This window comes from Mchenga conophoros, linkage group LG18 (assembly GCF_057382185.1).
Source record: "Mchenga conophoros isolate Kocher_MC1m ecotype Shallow Benthic linkage group LG18, M_conophoros_male_GT1.1, whole genome shotgun sequence".
Classification (NCBI taxonomy): Eukaryota; Metazoa; Chordata; class Actinopteri; order Cichliformes; family Cichlidae; genus Mchenga; species Mchenga conophoros.
The window spans coordinates 19,960,970-19,979,562 of NC_140543.1; the positions used below are offsets into that span (position 1 = coordinate 19,960,970).

At 40.2% G+C, this 18,593-nt stretch overlaps 1 protein-coding gene across 1 annotated transcript; it reads left to right on the top strand.

Annotated features, from left to right (window-relative positions):
• Window positions 1-8,358: 8,358 nt before the first annotated feature.
• Window positions 8,359-18,174, top strand: LOC146553638 (uncharacterized). The gene is made up of 5 exons (XM_085255113.1): window positions 8,359-9,135; window positions 11,304-11,403; window positions 11,488-11,533; window positions 11,611-11,863; window positions 13,001-18,174. The coding sequence occupies exons 1-5, from the start codon at window positions 8,848-8,850 to the stop codon at window positions 14,252-14,254; spliced, it is 1,941 nt and encodes a 646-aa protein (XP_085111239.1). The 5' UTR covers window positions 8,359-8,847; the 3' UTR covers window positions 14,255-18,174.
• The last annotated feature ends 419 nt before the right edge of the window (window positions 18,175-18,593 follow it).

An 18,593-nucleotide genomic window follows, 5' to 3' on the forward strand; every position in this document is an offset into this window, starting at 1 on the left:
AATTTACCAGCTGTCTGACTTGTTTATCATTTCATTTATTGGCTGAACGATAAATACCGAGGTAGCTCCGTTAGCGCTTTTCTGTTTTCTGATGAGTCTCCTCTCCGTTGTTACGCCATCTCCTCATTCCTGCACCGTCGTTCCATCGCAGAGAAGAGTGCTCTTCATTAATGAATACCAGAGCTGCATTCTTTTGGGTTCAACTTTCTCGGGTGGCCAGCTCTCTTGTTCTCCTCTTGCCACGGAGAGCATGCTTGGCATAGATTACATTCTCATTAGGACGCGTAACCTTATACATGACAAAGGCAGGTTTCTCCCAGATTAGCTGCTAATGTCATTTGAAAATTCTTGTGCACCTTTGCTAACGTGCATCACATTCCTGCACGCTTTCAATGCCTCAGCTATACCTCACGCCCAGAAGTGTTTATGAGCTATTTCAGGACAGGCCACTGGACATGAAGATGAGAGAAAGGAGAGGTCTGTTATATGGTGTCTATTTCCAAATAGGTCACGCACATATGTGAACACACACAGACCCGCTCAAACGAGCCACAAGTATCGACTTGTACCAGTTTGGGGCGGCGGGAGCTCAGACATTGGGTTTTCACAGTGCGCCAGAACAATGAGAGTGACAGCGACAAGGACAATGAATGTTATGGTGTCATCAGTGTCCTTTCATATGTTTCAGCGGTCACCCTGCATGGTTTGGTTTGTTAAAACTAAAACACATCACCACAGTTCTAGTAGATGCCTGCTTTATTCACCTGGTGATCCTGAGTGGTTCCTACTTCGCTTTCACATACAGAATACTGTTCAAAGGTTTCGTGCACATGAGAGCTCAAGGTTCTTTCTTTTATATCTGCCTTCATCGGGAAATACAATGACAGAAGCATCTCTTTGGTCCTGAATTCATTCTGCAGCTTGATGCACACAGCCAAAGCCAGCGCTATCTTCAGAGATGAGAAGAGCAAGGAATCGTGTAACAAATGGCATGACCCACACAGAGCCCTGATCTCAGCATCCCTGAGTCAGTGTGAGATTACAATAAGAAACATTAGATAGCCTTAAAGGACTGTTTTGAGTTCACAGAGAGGGTTGGAGCAACTTTGCTGCCAGCTTTGAAAAACAAGTCCACAAGTTGCCCATTTAAAGTTGAAGGATAGTTAAACCCCCCAAAATCATTTAGTTTTGCAGTTTACTTCACTAATAGTATTCTTAAACTCTTAAATTGCCAGTGCCCATCATATCTTAAACACCTCACAGTTCCACATTATCCCACTTTGGTCTCGAATGGCAGTCATGGCAACCCTTATAAAGCTTGTGTAAAGGTATTCTACCTTTACACAAGCTTTATAAGGGTTGGTTGATGAGTTGATCTAATCAGCATCATAAACCTTAAACACATTGATATCAAAAAGTTTCACATTGACACATGCTATGCTTCCAGACAGCACACTGAGCACATGTGAACATTGTTCATTTTGTATGTAAAGCTTTATATTTGGCAATGTATTTTAAAATTTTTGTGTCCATTACTTTAAAAAAACATAGCCTTTTGAAACCGTCCATCCATCCATCCATCCATCCATCCATCTTCATCCGCTTTATCCGAGGCCGGGTCACGGGGGCAGCAGCCTAAGCAAACCGTCCGATTCTTTAGATATACTCTGTAAATTGACCATGAACACCACAGCCTGCTCCGTTTCAGTCCAGCAACATTCGTCACTGGAGCCCCCATTAATCTGTACCACACTGACTTTAATGCAACCTTTGAATAATCCAAAATTACTATCTGTTTTATAAGATGTTTCACAAAAGTGCAATTCCACAACACATCCTGTAAATATCAAATATGTGGGGAAAAAAGGTAACTGAATTAGGAAGTTACACATAAAATTAATTACAATTTTTATTTGATAAAGTTTCACTTGCTGAATAGTGACTGCAACTTTATTTACATTTGCACCACGAACCCTTCACAGAGAAAAGAAAACAAAAGGATGTGTTGGGTGTGAGAAGCTGTGGGATCAGATCATTCGGGCTTGTGGTTGCTCAGTTTTCCAAAAGTAGAATGGGAGGCAGAGTCTTTAGCTATCAGGCTGTTTTCCTGTGGAAGCAGCGCCCACTTTAGATTCAGAAGACAGACACTGTCTTTACTTAAAGCTTTCCTTTGTTACAGTTATTGTTGGATGAGAAAACCCTGAAACATCCTTTAGTTATCCTACTGGGAACTTCCCATGATACACTGTGTGTTTCTTCTCCGCTCACCTCTCTTTATTCCCATTGTGTTTACACACCACTATTGCATGGCTTTAAAATGTGTACTCTCTTACTAATCTTTTGTATAGTATTGTATTTATAAAATAAAGCAGCGCCATTGTGGATTGCGGAAGCATTCAAAAAGGCTGGACGGTATTGGTTTGGGTTAAACAAAGCCATGATACATTACAAGAAGATGTTTTTTGTTTGTAGTCCTTGGATGGCTTATTTTTAGAAATTAATTCCTCCAGATCAGCTTAAAAAAAATCAAAGTGCAATAGCCAAGATAGTTTCCAACATGAGATGATGTTTTCCTTTAAGACAAACAGGCCTGACTTGGCTTAAAAATGCAACTGTATCCTAAACGGAGAGCTTGACGGTGCACAGGTTACTTTTTAAGAATACTCAATCTTAAAAGGTTTACAAGCTTATAAAAGAAAAACTGAGGGAATAACCAGACATTCTTTCAACTTTACACCTAAAGATTTTTAACAGAAAGACTAAAGTACAATCTGTGGAACTATTTATTTTCAGTTGTTTAAGTTTTTTAAGACCCATGAACTATGAGGAAATGTAAGACTTTGGAATTTAAGAGTGCATGTCAAATATGTGTAGCTAAAATACAATATAACTATATCCTAACCAATACCCCCAAACAAACTAGTATTAAACTCGAACGCAGCTGAGCAGCTGAAGTCAGGGCATATCCTGCAGTAGTGGGTTTAATGAGTGGATGAGGAACATGTAAAAACACCTAAGCAAGCCTGGACTTGGACAGAGAGGATATGAGCTGGTGAGATAGCAGAGATGCTTTTGACAGAGATGCTTGTATGGGAAAACACAGAGCAGGAACTGGTGGTATGCGGTGCCATCAATCTTATTTATGAACTGAGAGCTCTTATCTGGCGTACTGACTGACAACATTGTGAAGCGCGGCCAACATTCCTCCGTAAATGTGAAAGGCAGCTGACATGTTTCGACCGCGGCTTGCTCTGTTTTTCCCAGAACTGGTATGATGGAGGAGGACAGAATGTAAATGAGAGTCAAGGGTGAAATTCCTTTGTGCTCAAACACCCAAGAAAATTACATTTTCTACACTTTTTGGATCATTATTGCCTCTTTTCTTTGGCACGGTCACATGGAAACTTCACATTGAACCTCAGTCGGCATGAAAAGAGTGGGTCTGTAGTTGTGAAAACTGTGGAGGTGTGTGCGTGCACGCTGGTAGGTTTATTGCCCTGTCCTGATGTTTACAGTTTAATGGCACATTCCAAGCAAGAGCTGGCTTTTGAAGTTTCAACACACTCAGCAAATATCCTGCAGCTGAAAATGGATATCAAAATGAGTCAGGGAAGAGGAGGAAACCAGACTGTCCTTGATTCATAATTAATGGCTCTAATCTAACACATTAATACACAACACAAAAACAACATCTCCTATACGCACATCAAAGGCATGTGCAAACACACCAACAAACACTGTTGAGGCAGCCTGATGAGAGATTGATTGACTGGCCTCCTCGGGGCATAGATATGCTGCACTCATTAGCTGACACGTGAAATCATTTTTCAATTACCCAGGAAGCTGGGGGCCTTACACCCAGTGGGAGAATAAATCCACCAATCCCCATTATATCTTTTTTTTACTCTCTCATGCCTTAAAAATGTTTGGATATTGGGAATACTTGTGTCATGTCTACATGTCATGTCTACAGGGGACACAGGAGAGCAACCACCTGCTGCACAAAGCGGCAGTTGTGAGTGTCTTTCCTGTTTGTTCAGGGGCCACTTAAGTGACCCTGCGTCTGTATTTCAGCCACATGTCCATGTGGTGGACTAATCACCATTAGCTGCTATAATTTAGATAATCACTTGGTCAGGAGGTCAGCTTATTTACTAAAGCTGGTGACTAGAAAGGATCTTTCTGCAGTTGAAAAAGTCCCTCAGCTTAATGTAGACCCCAACTATGGAATTTCAAGTGTCTGAATAGGATATTTATACATAATCAAATATTTCTTTGGGCAATAAAAAGGCAAATAAAATACAGATTTCTGAGGATTATTTATATGCTGATTTGTGCCATCTATTGTAAATTATCTGTTTCTTTACATGGAGAACAGGATGTCTTAACACAGAAAATGCACAGTGATGGTTGCACACAAACTGGCCAGTGGTTTCTCTTCTTCTGTCCATCCAAGATGTCCTTTGAGGCACATAGGAACTTCTAAAGTTCAAAGAGCAGCTTAAACAGCAATGCAGCCACTCATTGTTGGATAAGGAGTTGCCCCCTGGTTTGTGGTAATTCTTGCATTAGTCTTTTGAAATGTAAAGCTTCAGTTATGTCATGATATCACACCTACTCTGCAGTGGCCGTGACATCCTAGTTTTACAGTGTGTTGAGGTAGAGGCAAAAGCTGAACAGCACCACCTAATGGTGTTTTTACAAACCTGCAAATCTACTGCATATTTTTTTTCTAAAGGACTGAACTCTTTTTTTTCAGACTCAAAAATAATCATTGCCAATCTAAATTAGAGCCATTCTGTGAGCTCTGCCGTCTGCGGAAAGTGCGTGCTTTTATTTTAATTACAAATAAGGTGCATATTTTATTCTGTTTGTCACAGAACCTATATTTGTTATTTTCCTTTTAAGGTAATACCATTAACTGTGGTAGTACTATCTGCTTCATACACTCACTCGCTTTACACGCACCTTACTAGGTTTAGAAGTATAGAAGTTCACCTGCTCATTAATCAAAATAATCTATAATAATAATAAACTAATCAGCCCAACACATGGCAGCAGCTCAGTGGATTTATGCATGTAGACATGGCCAAAAAATCTGCATCAACTGTGTGATGCTATCATGTTAATATGGACCAAAATCTCTGAGGTGATTTCCACCACCTTGTTGAATCTATGCCATGACTATTAGCAAGGTGTACCAAATGAAGTGTCCAGTGAGTGCTCATTGAGACCAATGACTGTAAAAATCTGCTTTTATTTATATATATATATATATATATATATATATATATATATCAAAACAATTCTATAAAATCATTAATTGATCCATGTACTGGCCGGTGTACTCCAGACAACAAATCACTCGAACCCACCATTAAAACCCCGCCCACAAGCTCTCGCTGCTACGGCAACAGGCACGGCAGCTTATCACTGCCGAGGTGTAAAAACTGCAAAACCAGTTGACGTTTTGGTGTTATTAAGGTTTTATAAAGGTGTGCAAGAGGTTTAAGAAACTGAAAATGTGCTCTGTGATCAGTTGTGTGACCAGTCGACTCTGGAGAAGAGTGAGGAGACTGGAAAAGTGTGTGTTCCCCAAATGATTGCCAGTGGTACCTGGAGGTTATTAGCTGTCACTGGGTGAAAATGGTTGCAAAGAAGCTGCTACACTAAGAACTTAGTGACTGCTTTAGCTGCTAGTAGATAGGCTGTAGTTTCTCACGTTCGTCTGCAAGTACTCAACCAGCAGTAGTAAAATTGAGAAAGTATGACATAAACCAGAAATAGAGACGGTTCACCCTCATAGTAAAAGTTGTGCCTCAGAGCTGCAGCTGACATGTTTCGAAAGGAGCAACTTCTTTAAAGGCTAACCATCTCATTACTGATTTGTGTCACACTTTTGACTGATTCACTGCAGCTCAAAGACAGCTGGCCAGTATTTGTAGAAAAGTCAGTCGGTTTCATACAAACTATGCTAGTTACAAAGCAATCACACAGAGGTGTACTACCAGTTGGGAAATGCACCTTTTTCCTTAGAAACAGTTAGCATGGGGACACTGACCAGTCTGCAGGTCTGTGTGTTGAGTGCCTTATTCATTTGTGTGTAACATGATTAGCGGTCACATGTCTGCAAATACTCAAAAGCATCAGAAGTCTTTTTGCGGCCTCAAGTATCGCCATCTGGTGGCCTTGAGATAGAATGCAGGTTTAATGCGCTTCCCAGTTGGCTTCAATATTTTCTTTTAAGATTAGCATGTATAAAGATGAGGGGGAAGTTTATTGTGAATGAAAACGCCTCCAGCTGTTCAGTAAATGTAAAGTTACTGAACAGCTGTGGCTGGAAAAGAGTAAGGCGTTCAGAAGCGGAGACAGGGACTGCTACAGAGAGGCCAAGTACAGGTTTACTAAAGAAGTGGACATTGCCAAACATCAGCACTCTGAGAAGATGCAGCAGCAGATCTCAGAGAATGACTCGGCCTCTGTGTGGAAAGGTTTTAGGAATATTACAAACTACAAGCCTAAAACCCCCCACTCCACTGATGACTTGCTCTTAGCCAACACCCTTAACAACTTCTACTGCCGTTTTGACGAGCCATCAGACTGGACACAGTCTGTTTGACCTGCTCCCCTCAGGCAGGAGGCTCCGGTCCATTCGCACCAGAACCTCTCGCCACAAGAACAGTTTCTTCCCCTCTGCTGTTGGACACATGAACAATAACCACATGATTGTCCCCGCCACTAACATATGACCCTACGCTGTGTCACTGCATCATTTCATGTTTGGCACTGATCACCACCTGCACTCATGTATATATCTTTCTACGTAGCACTCATAATTCTTATTCTCATGTATATATCTCATGTATATCTCATGCACATATCTTTCTTTCTACATAGCACTTTAATTCTTATTGTCTGCACTGAAGCACCGCAGCAATTTCCTAATGTTGTAAACCTCAACATCTGGCAATAAACCCATTCTGATTCTGATTCTGATATGGTCACCCATGGAGCGCTCTTTGTCTTAAAGCAGTGATGTCCTTAATGCGACTACACCTACCAGGTGGGAAAGTCAGGCCACAAAACTGCATACAGTTAATGTTACACTTGATTAATTTCTGACTTCTTAAGTTAACACATCTAGTTTTAGTTAACTGTAATAATCCTGGATGCTGGCTTGAGCCTCAAATTTGCCTGGAGCCTTTCTGTGTGGGGTTTGCACATTTTTCCTGTGCTTGCATGGGCTTCCTCAAGATACTCCAGCTCTCTCCTACAGTCCAAAGCCAGCGGGGCTTCAGCCAACCCCCCGAAATCCCACATCCGCCTGAACACACGGCAGCGGCCTTACAAGTGTCAGCTCTGCGATCAATCCTTCAATGACAATGTGATCTTGAAGAATCACATCCCCTGTTATCACACGGCAACTCCTGGACAGAAAAACGGCAGCGCTGGTGGTGCTCTGGCTAATGGGACAGAGTGACTGTGGACGAGGAGGAGCAGGAGAAGGAGGAGGAAGACATGAAGCAAAAGGAGATCTAGTGGGAGAAGAAAAATTTGACTGCGACATTGACCCAGCTGAAAAAAAAAGGAAAAAGTCCAATAGTAAAAACAGTAGTAAGACCAACAACAAATCAGGATATTTGAAACAATGAACTAAAAATACTGAGCTAATGATTTATTCAGAAACAGCTTAATGTGTCTTTTACATCCCCTGGCTAGCCGAAGAGATAGGAGGGAATAACATAAAGTTAAAATAGTGAAAGAGGAGTCAAGATGGCATTTTTAAAGGTTTATTTTCTGCTAGTTTAAAACTTTGGTTCAGACTGACATTTAACTCAAGGGAGAGCTAACGCCAACATAACAAACAAAACATCCCTAACAGAAAATAAAAGGAACTTGCCCAATGCCAAAGAAAACAAAATATACAAAGATAGCCAACCTAACCAGCACATAAACAGTAGAAAACAAGGGATTACGTTACAAAAGCAATTCTCCCCTACAGGCAGTCTGAACAAAGTCACATAAGGCTAAAAATACAAATCAAAGGCATGTGAGCCTGCACATGTATGGCAGTGAAAATGGCCAGAAGGCCCAGAAACACAGCTTCACAAACGTTATATAGGGATCTGCCGATTGCTGATTGACTTGATTCAAGCAGCAGCACCCAATCAGGACAGAGAAGGCATTATTTCACAAAGAAAAAGCTATCCTCCTGGGGCATGTAACAGTAGCACACAGGACCAGACTGTTTTCCACATGTGCTTTTACACTGGAAATATCCAGTGTTTTAATACCCATATTAGAAATGCTGTGTAACAACTGTGTTAAAGGCCACCATACCAGTTATTATAGTTTTCTATTTTCTGATTACTTTTTAAATACCAGTTATTATAGTATAGTTTTCTATTTTCTGATTACTTTTTAAATACCAGTTATTATAGTATAGTTTTCTATTTTCTGATTACTTTAAAAAAAAAAATCATTTCTTGATTTTAATATAGCTTTGATTGTTTGAAAATGTCTAGTTTTACTTTAGTTTTTTTTTTAATAGTTTCAGTGTTGGTTTTAGTCTTTTTAATTTTTAATTTGTGGAGCTGTGCAAGTTTTCTACCTAAGTGACGAGAAATGCCAGCGTCATCTACTTGTTAAGCCGGGATACGCTTGTCGCCAAACCAAGCGAACCCAGCCAGAGAGCCACGCCAGTTCTGTTAGCACAACATTCGCTTACTTAGCCATTAGCCTGCCATTGTTGTTTATGTTAAAATGTGGCAGCTACAGCAGGCGAGCGTTAAAACGTAACGCTGTCCGACCACTTCTACAACTGGAGGGTCACATCTGTAGCCCAGCATGTGCTCCGTCGTTGGTTGTGATTCGTGGCGACACAATGTGCAGCGGTTCAGGCTACCAGAGGACCCGGAGAGGAGACTGGAGTGGGTCCTGTTTCTGTTCGAAGTCAACAAGCAGCGACTAAAAGAATCGTCCTGGACTGATATCACTATTTGCAGTGAACACTTCACAGATGACTGCTTCGTGAGCTTCGCTCTGAGTGGCTCGGTGCAGCTGAAGCCCGGTGCTGTCCCCTCACTGTGGGTCAACACAGAGCCAGAGGAACCCGTGGAGAGCCCACAGGATGAGGTAAGTCAGCTGAGGGATCACCTGTTGCTGGACTTCACCGGATCTTTAAAAAACTGCTCCCAAGCCAGTAGTGATGGGTCGTTCGCGAACGAAATGGCTCTTAGAACCGACTCTTTGACGTGAACGACGCGAGCCGGTTCCTTATCGCGAGCCGTCACGTGGTTTTTTTTTTTCTTTTCTTTCTCTCAGCCTCTCTCTCGCACTTTTTTTCCGCTTCACTCTGCACGCGGGCCTTGTGCTTTACGCTGGGCAGAGGGGGGAGGGGCGGTAGTTACACTCAGTAGCACAGGAACAGAGCCAGAGAGAGAGAGAAAGAGAGGCAGGGACAACAACATTAGAAAGGTATAGTAATCATCCACAACTATTTTCGGTTGCAGATGATAAAGGATTGAGAAAGTTTATTCATGCAGGTCCATATGACAGAGAATATGCATGTTCTTTTAGTTTTCATATTATAATTTATATTTAATTGTGTTGTGGTTTGCAGTGTTTTGTGTTCTTTTCACTTTAAATTTGTGAAAGGAAAAAGCTGAAAATTTAAATAGTTAAAACTTGAAATGTGAATAGTTGATTTTTGTATTATATGATTTATTTATTACATTTTATGTGGAGTGAATAAATAAAAGTATATTTACGGTGGCCCCTAGAGACAAAGCACATACAAACTTCAAATCACGTACAAACTCTGAAGCATGTACAAACTCCAAAACACGTAAAAACACGTACAAACTCCAAAACACGTAAAAACTCCAAAACACGTAAAAACACGTACAAACTCCGAAACACGTAAAAACTCAGAAGCATATAAAAACTCAAAACACGTACAAAAGACAACAGAAGTGCTCCAGGATGCTGGGCGCAGTGTTGAGCCTTTGTTATCTTGTGGCTACACAAGCCAGCAAGTACCAACGACCGGATTTGGTGTGTGGTAATAACAGGTAAATGAACTTTTTTTAAAATTATTTGAATATATATATGAGTGCCTGTGTATAAATACACAAACAATACACACATGCTTTCAATTGTGTAATTTAAGTGATCTAGTAGCTCTGCTTTGGAAGTTCAGTTCATGCTAGAAATGTGTTTTGGAGTTTGTACGTGTTTTGTCTCTAGGGGCCACCGCATATATTTATATATAAACATATATAAATAAAACCACTTGTTTTTACGTTAGTAATTCCTTTTGTGCATAATTTTACATTATTGTTAATAATAAATTAATTAAAGCAACAAAACAACCTGAAGAGCCGGTTCGGAGCCGAAAGAGCCGGCTCTTTTTAGTGAGCCGAACCGAAAGAGCCGGATCTCTAAACAGAGCCGGAAATCCCATCACTACAAGCCAGCTTCCACGTTGCTTTGCGTTATACCTATATACTGTGTATTACGGAAAGAGAAACTGAGACGTGTTTACAAAATAAAAGCGACTTTCAAATGAATGTGATTTCTATGTTAGCCCACACCACACGTTTAGTCTGGCATAAATGCCAAAATACTATAGAAAATGAATTCATTTCAAAATTAAACATAAATAATGAAAGCTGATTTATTTTTTTAATTAAGATTTTAAGTCGTGAACAGCCATTACAGGTGAGCGTCCTGTTTCCACAGACTAATTTTATTTTAGATCCACAGTACACACCCTTATCGAGTTACTCAGTCAATATCAATCAATAAGTCAGTTTGATTTTGTATTTCAAAGTAAAGAGACTTTACTTTTTCCACTATCCATCTATTAGAAGGAAAGATTTGCTTCCACAGACTAATTTTACTAAAGATCAACAACATCAAAAGCTATCCGAAATTGCGTATATGAATACTGTTGATCTAAAGTATATTAAGTGACATATTAACTATTTTTAATGGCTTTACACGGTGTTTGAATTGCAATTCTAAGCGTGGCTATTTTAAGACAAGTTTATCATATTTCAATATTTCTGTTATCTGCAATTTGATTTTTTTTTTCACATAAATTTTTGTTTTGTGTTTTATTATTGCTATTTCATCAATGACAGGCTAAATTTTTTTGGTTGTTGAAATGAGTCACTTGAAGAGCAATTTTACTTTGAAATCCATACATTGATGGGTATAGACAAAAAACGCATGCTTGTTAACTGTTTGTGGCTTTGTTTGACTGAAAGCTTTTGTGTTTTTTTGTGATTTTTGTGTAGGAACCTGTTACCACCACAGATGCAGATAGTCAGTGTGATGACCTAGAATTATGTAAGAGCTCTACTTGTTCCCCTGAAATAACAGAATGCCCCTTGAGAGGTAAGAAAGTGTCCATATCACACCATTAAAAATCTAAAGTGTGACAAAGTGTTGTATTCAAGCCTGTCCCCCACAATGTTTCAGATGCTCTCACTCCTGAAACTCCAGACACAGATTCGAACCAGGAATTGTAAGTTCCACATTTCTGAGCATGTTTGAAGATGTGACATCATGACGCGTCTGACTGTTTGTATTCTTGTGTTTCAGGCCTGCACTTCAGAACGACAAATACATGGTGAATGAAAATTGCCTCCTGAAGGTGTTTGGCCAAAAGTGCCCAACATGTGGAGACAAACTCCAGGCAGTGAAAGTAACCTATGGGGAGCTCATCATCTTGAAACAACGATGCCATAAGTGCGACTACAAAAACAAGCGGAATGGTCAGGTCAGTGCCCCTCTCCCTGCCGCTGAAGATGGACGCCTGACAAGAGGCACAGAGGGAACCCCAGAGACCCAGCTGGTAGGTTTAACCTGATTTACTGTCTACTAAAGAAAACTTGGTCATCAGAGAAGTTTGCAATGTGTTTATTTTATGATTCCTAACTGGACTTGACTCATAAAAAGTTTAATATGACATATTTCATTAAATATATATAGACTAAAAGATAGCTGTATCCGCCGTAATGTCACGCATTATGGTTGGGATTGCATTGGTAATGCTTAATGATATGAATTGAGATGCTTATTTTAGCTAGCAGAAAGCAGTCTTTCAAAAAAAGTGTATTCAAACAGCTGACTAGAGCAGCCTACCTGTCTTTCAAAATGGATGCAATTTTGAATTATAATGTAACCAAAAACAATAGTTGTGTTTCACTCTGAAGTACAGACTTCTTGGATGGGTTATACTATACAGCAGGATGTAGCAGGCGCCCCAAAAGGAACACGCAAGACCACTAACACAGTGACTCCAATTAGCAGATGTGACGCCGCTGCAGACACCAACGGGTTTACAGCTGCCTGTGTCAGCACACTCAATCAAAGTGGCCACGCCCCTAACCCTTACTATTCACACGGATTAGTTATAAAAAATTCTCCCACTTGCAGATGTTGTAAACGAGAAAACTATCCATAGAGATCAAAACCGTTTTGGTAGCAGTCTGTAAAATTATTTTGAATTCTCTAAAGCCGGGTATTTTAACTTAAGACATGACAGGGATTGACTCACTTTTGGAGCCAGCTTCACGTAGTCATGATAGGAGCTTCCCACTTAGTTTCTGGGAGTTTCTTCAGAAGTGATGGTGCAAATAGCAACTCTTAAGATCTCACATCACTTCACAATTTAATCAAGCTACTTTTTTTTGGATTGAGAGTCATACATGCGTTTAATTTGTTTGGCTCTCAGAAGTAATAATTCTCTCAGAAAGATGCAAATTCTGCGTCTCTATTATTCCATTTGGAACAAAAAAGTATCTGTTTTCTGCTTTTTGTGTCTTTGCCCGCGCTTTTGCTGAATTGCAGTTTTAAAAAAAGCACTTATAGAAATGATACTTTGTCCTTTGCTTGCACCTCTGTCTTAGTCATTTTTCATGAAAACTCTTTGCTGTACAGGCTTGAAAAAGTTTCCCAAATGCTACGTTGCCATTCTTGTCATTCACAGTCAGCGCTAAGAGACGACAACGCCGGCGCTGTGGCTTTGTCTGAGGCCGTCACTTTTAGCGATGAAAAAAGCGATCCTTCAGACGACGAAGAGGAAGGCAATAGAGGTGGGATGAGTTCAGATGGGGACTGGAATCCCACGGAGGAACTTTTGGTGGCTGACGAGCTCACAAAGGAGTCTGAGGAGGAAACCGAGGATGAAGGCGAAGAGGAAGATTTTGAATCCCCGGGTGGCCTCGAAATTAATGAGCTGTGCACAGAGTGCGGACGTTTTTTCCTCATCCTGAAGCCTCACACATGCGAGCACAAAATAAAACCCTACTCCTGCAATATCTGCGGGAAAAGGTGCGTTTCTGAGATTGCTCTAAGAAATCATAGCGAAATCCACGACGAAACGTACGAGCATCCTTGCAAGTATTGCTATGTCACCTTCAAAACCAGGGCGGACAAATTTAGGCACGAGCTGACCCACCAGGATAAAAAAGATCCCTTTAAATGTCCCGACTGTCCAAAGACATTCGCCACCAGTAAAGAACGCCGGAGCCACCTGGCAAAGCACAGAGTCTCGAGGGAGTTCAAATGTGGAGTCTGTGGGATTGACTTCAAGGACATACATCGTCTCAGGAGGCACTCCGTTGTGCACACAGGACTGAAACCGTACAAGTGTTCGGTGTGCCAGCGTGGCTTCAACCAGACGAGCCACCTGAAGTCCCACATGCGTCTGCACACCGGGGAGCGGCCGTACAAGTGTCAGCTCTGTGACATGTGCTTCAACCACAACGTGAGCTTGAAAAGTCACGTCCAGCGTTACCACACGTCCAGCTCTGGACTTCAGCAGATGGATAAAAGGGCAAATGATGCTAAGAGGAACAAGAAAAAGAGAGACGTGAACTCTGAGTTTGACAGTGTGAAAGTAAAACAGAAGGTTCAGAGGGAGAGATCAATGAAGCCGAAAAGTAAAAGGAGAAGCACGGACAGGCCCAGAGGAATCAAATCAAAGGTACAGAAGTTAAAGAAAACAGGCTCCGGTGATGAGGGGAGCGAGGACAAGCAGTCAGGTAGTGATTTATCCTTTGACTCGACAGAAGAGGAGGAAGAAGAAGAAGAGGAGGAGGAGGAGACATTGGGAAGGCGACCAAACGGTGACAGTGACTCTGATTTTGACCCAGAAGTAGAAGCAAAGAAGAAGAGGTGCAGCAGCCAGAAGACTGTTAAGAAACGGAGAGAAAGATCAAAGAAGGGCCTGGTGGTCTGAAGTCTGTGGTTTTTGTTTTTTTGTTTGTCTTTTTTAATGATGTAAAAACAGAAGGATCACACTACACAGCCACTATTGATATAATTCAGTACATGCATGAAATCGTTGCTTTATAGGGAGTTCCACACTGTTGTTTGATTTTCCGAAGCCTTTTTATCTTAACAGATGTGGAGGTGAATTGCAAACAGATGGAAGCTGATCGAACGTTATGGCACTGCTTGCCTGAAGAAGAGCAAGTCAGTATTTATTCAGAATCAAAATGACGCTAATGTAAGAATGAACTTCCATTGTTTTTATTTTTATCACTACATACAGTCAGTTTCCAGTCTTATATTAGCTCTGCCACAACATGTGGTTTTTATTTGATGAGAAAACCTTATTTTATTTAATCTTTAAATATGATATAAGTTTACATTATGACATTTATAAAGAGAAACTTCACAATTATAATTTACAACTGAGGAATGCAAGGAGGTCCTACTTCTCTGACATCATCACTAAAAACAGCCATAATGCTCGGGTCTTATTTTCTACAGTTGACAGGCTAACAAACCCTCCTGTGTCAGTGGCAGCTGAACTTCATTCGACCATGGCCTGCAATGACTTTGCCAAATTCTTCACTGAAAAAATCCAAAAAATTAGACAAGCAATTGGTACATCAACAGCAGATCCAGGATATGTACTGTGTCCACCAAAAAACTGTTTAAACACCATGAAACAGTTTCAACCTATTAACAGCAAAGACCTGGAGGACATCTTAGGTCAACTGAACTCCTCCTCCTGCTGTTTAGATGTCCTGCCAACAAGTTTTTTCAAAAAGGTCTCAAAGACTTTAGAGTCAGACCTGTTACAGATCGTCAACTTTTCTTTATTATCAGGTGTGTTTCCAGAATCACTAAAAACTGCTGTAATCAAACCTATACTGAAAAAGGACAATCTTGACAAGACACAAATGAACAACTACAGGCCGATCTCAAATCTCCCGTTTTTAAGTAAGATCATTGAAAAAGCAGTTTCTCAACAGCTCAGTTACTTCTTAAAACAGAATAATTGCTACGATGCCTTCCAGTCAGGTTTTAGACAGAACCACAGCACTGAAACTGCTCTGACCAAAGTGTTTAATGACATATGTCTGAATACAGACAGTGGAAAAATGTCAGTCCTAGTTTTACTGGATCTCAGTGCAGCATTTGATACAGTTGACCACAACATATTACTCAAACGACTGGAGAACTGGACAGGTCTTTCAGGAACTGTACTAAACTGGTTCAAAACATACGTAGAAAACAGGAAATACTTTGTATCAATAGGTAACTTCACATCTGAGCAGACAAGTATCACATGTGGAGTTCCCAAAGGTTCCATCTTGGGACCCCTTCTGTTTAACATTTACATGCTCCCACTGGCACAGATTATAAACAACAACAAAATAAACTATCACAGCTATGCAGATGACACACAAATATATATCACAATGTCACCAGGAGACCGAGGCCCTGTACAGGCTCTTGGTAAATGCATTGAGGAAATCAATGACTGGTTGTGCCACAATTTTCTCCAGCTAAACAAAAACAAAACTGAGGTAATAGTCTTTGGCGCCAAAGAAAAACGATTACAGGTCACCAGAGAACTTCAATCTATACATCTAAAAACCACAAACCAGGCGAGAAATTTGGGTGTAGTGATGGATGCAGACCTAAACTTAGAAAAACACATTAAGACAATAACAAAGTCAGCTTACTATCACCTCAAGAATATATCAAGGATAAAAGATCTGATGTCTCAACAGGACCTGGAAAAACTAGTCCATGCATTCATCTTTAGTAGGCTTGATTACTGTAACAGCATCTTTACAGGTCTACCTAAAAAATCAGTCAGACAACTACAGCTCATTCAGAACTCTGCTGCTCGAGTCTCACTAAGACCAAAAAAGTGGACCACATCAGTCCAGCTCTGAGGTCCTTACACTGGCTGCCTGTCCGTCAGAGGATAGACTTTAAAGTTCTGATGCTGGCCTATAAAGCTCTGAATGGTTTAGGACCAAAATACATCAATGACCTCCTGACCCAGTATGAACCATCCAGATCCCTCAGGTCATCTGGATCCGGTCTTTTATCAGTTCCCAGAGTCAGAACCAGACACGGAGAAGCTGCATTCAGCTTTTATGCTCCATATATCTGGAACAAACTCCCAGAAAGCCTCAGATCAGCTGAAACACTCAGTTTATTTAAATCCAGGTTGAAGACTCACCTGTTCTCAGCTGCATTTGAATAAAGCACCAAATCCACACTTTAAGCTTAAATTTCAAAACTTACATTTAACTACTGATTTTATCTACTGTTCTGATTTTATCTGTTTTGATTTTATATACTGTTGTTTGTTTGTTTGTTTGTTAATTAGTTAGTTAGTTTATTTGCTTGTTTTAATCAATTTTAAATCATGCTTTTTATTTGTTCTTGTTTCTAATGTCTCTGTAAAGCACTTTGAATCACCTTGTTGTTGAATTGTGCTATACAAATAAACTTGCCTTGCCTTGCCTTGCCTTACATTTTGAAAATGTAACAGAAAATGCAGAAAACTCAAAAGCTTAATCTGAGAGTCTACAGGCCTCAGTTAGGATGTTAAATGTTAAAGTTCATGAGAGTACGATTAGAAAAAAGACTGAGCAAGTTTAGGTTGTTTGGAAGGGATGCAAGCAGAAAGCATCTGAATAAACAGCACGACTTCTGAAGCAAACAAGGCCAAAGTGGAGATGTTTGTCCATAATGCACAGCAAACATGATGGTGAACCCCAAACACAGAACATCAGCTCAAACATCCCATACAAACTGTCAGTCACGGTGGTGGAGGCTGATGATTTGGGTTTGTTTTAGAGCTGGGCAGATCAATCTAAATATCGATAGTATTGACATCAACACTGGTACTGGATCGAGACTAGCATGATGGTATTGGTACTTTGTTTCTATCCCCTAAGTTCATTGCACTGTGAAAAATGTCTGAAGCTTTATGTGATAATTGAGATTTAAACAACAGAAGTTGACCCAAGTTTCATCATTCATGAAAAGTTGAATGGTTCGTTTGCTATATTAACTAATTATCATGGAAAGTAAAATCACAGTGATTCATTGTTCATTAAAATGTGTTCAGAATTTGCAAATTGATGATAATTCATCTTAAAAATCATGACACTCCCCTACACAAGCTGCCTTCTATAAGTTCGGTATCAGTATCGGTATCTGCATTACTGGCCCTGTAGTTACCTCATATCAGATCATAGCAACATCTGCAGTATTGCACAGCACTAGTTTGTTTTGCAGCCACAGAAGCTGGACACCTTGCAGTTAAAGTGCTGACCTTAGAGAGCTGTGCATAAATGAAGGCCAAGAAACGTCAACGAAGAGAAGCAGCACTTAAGGAAGAATGTGCCAAAATTCCTCCACAATGATGTGATTGTGATCGATAAACTCATACAGACAACAGTTACTTCAAATTGTTGCTGATAAAGGCGGTTCTACGAGCTACTGAATCATGAAGCAGACTTAGTTTGTCACAGCAATGAAAACGTCTGTATGTAAACTCTGATGAAGTGATACAGAATATTTTAAAAGAAATACCAGTGGCTTTTTATTTTTAAGTTTATTAGCTGCAAATGATGATGATTTATTCATTATGATAAACTTTTTTGATTTGACCATTATGTCTAGCAAAACTAGAACTATGGGTTTGTAAAAGTAAATAAAAGTCTTTGCTTGTTTGTTGAAGCACCACTGAGAAACTAAATATAGTGATTTACTGAAAAAAAATGTCCAGCAAAGGTGTCCAGCTACAGTTTTGAAAGTCTGCAATCTTTATCCTGTCATTTACTTCATGTTATGTGCTTATGGAAGATTACATTAAATAAGTCAGCCTGATGGTTAAAATCAGCAGTGCACTGTCATGTGTTTAGTACAGCTGAACAGTGGACTGTTTGGGGCTATCTCGCAATTCTTGAATTTAAATTGTCAGGGTGTGTCTGGGTTCAGAATCCCCACTTTGATCAAAAACCCTGAATGAATCCCTCTGCCTACATGTTTATCCTTTTTCTCTCTTCCTGTGTGTGTGTGAGAGAGAGAGGGAGTACGCCAGAGCTTAAGGTTGCTTCAAGGCCCATCAAGTTTTTCTGAGAGTTGGTAAAACTTCTTTAGCTTTTCTCTGGTGGAAAAGCTGCCAAGGCTGCTTAGTGGATTAGACCCACTGATGGCTGGCAGATCTAAACGTAGCCTCAATATTTGGAAAAATGAACTAAAAAACTAAAAATTTCTTTACTGAGATACAAAACTTCATACTTCAGGGCTGCACT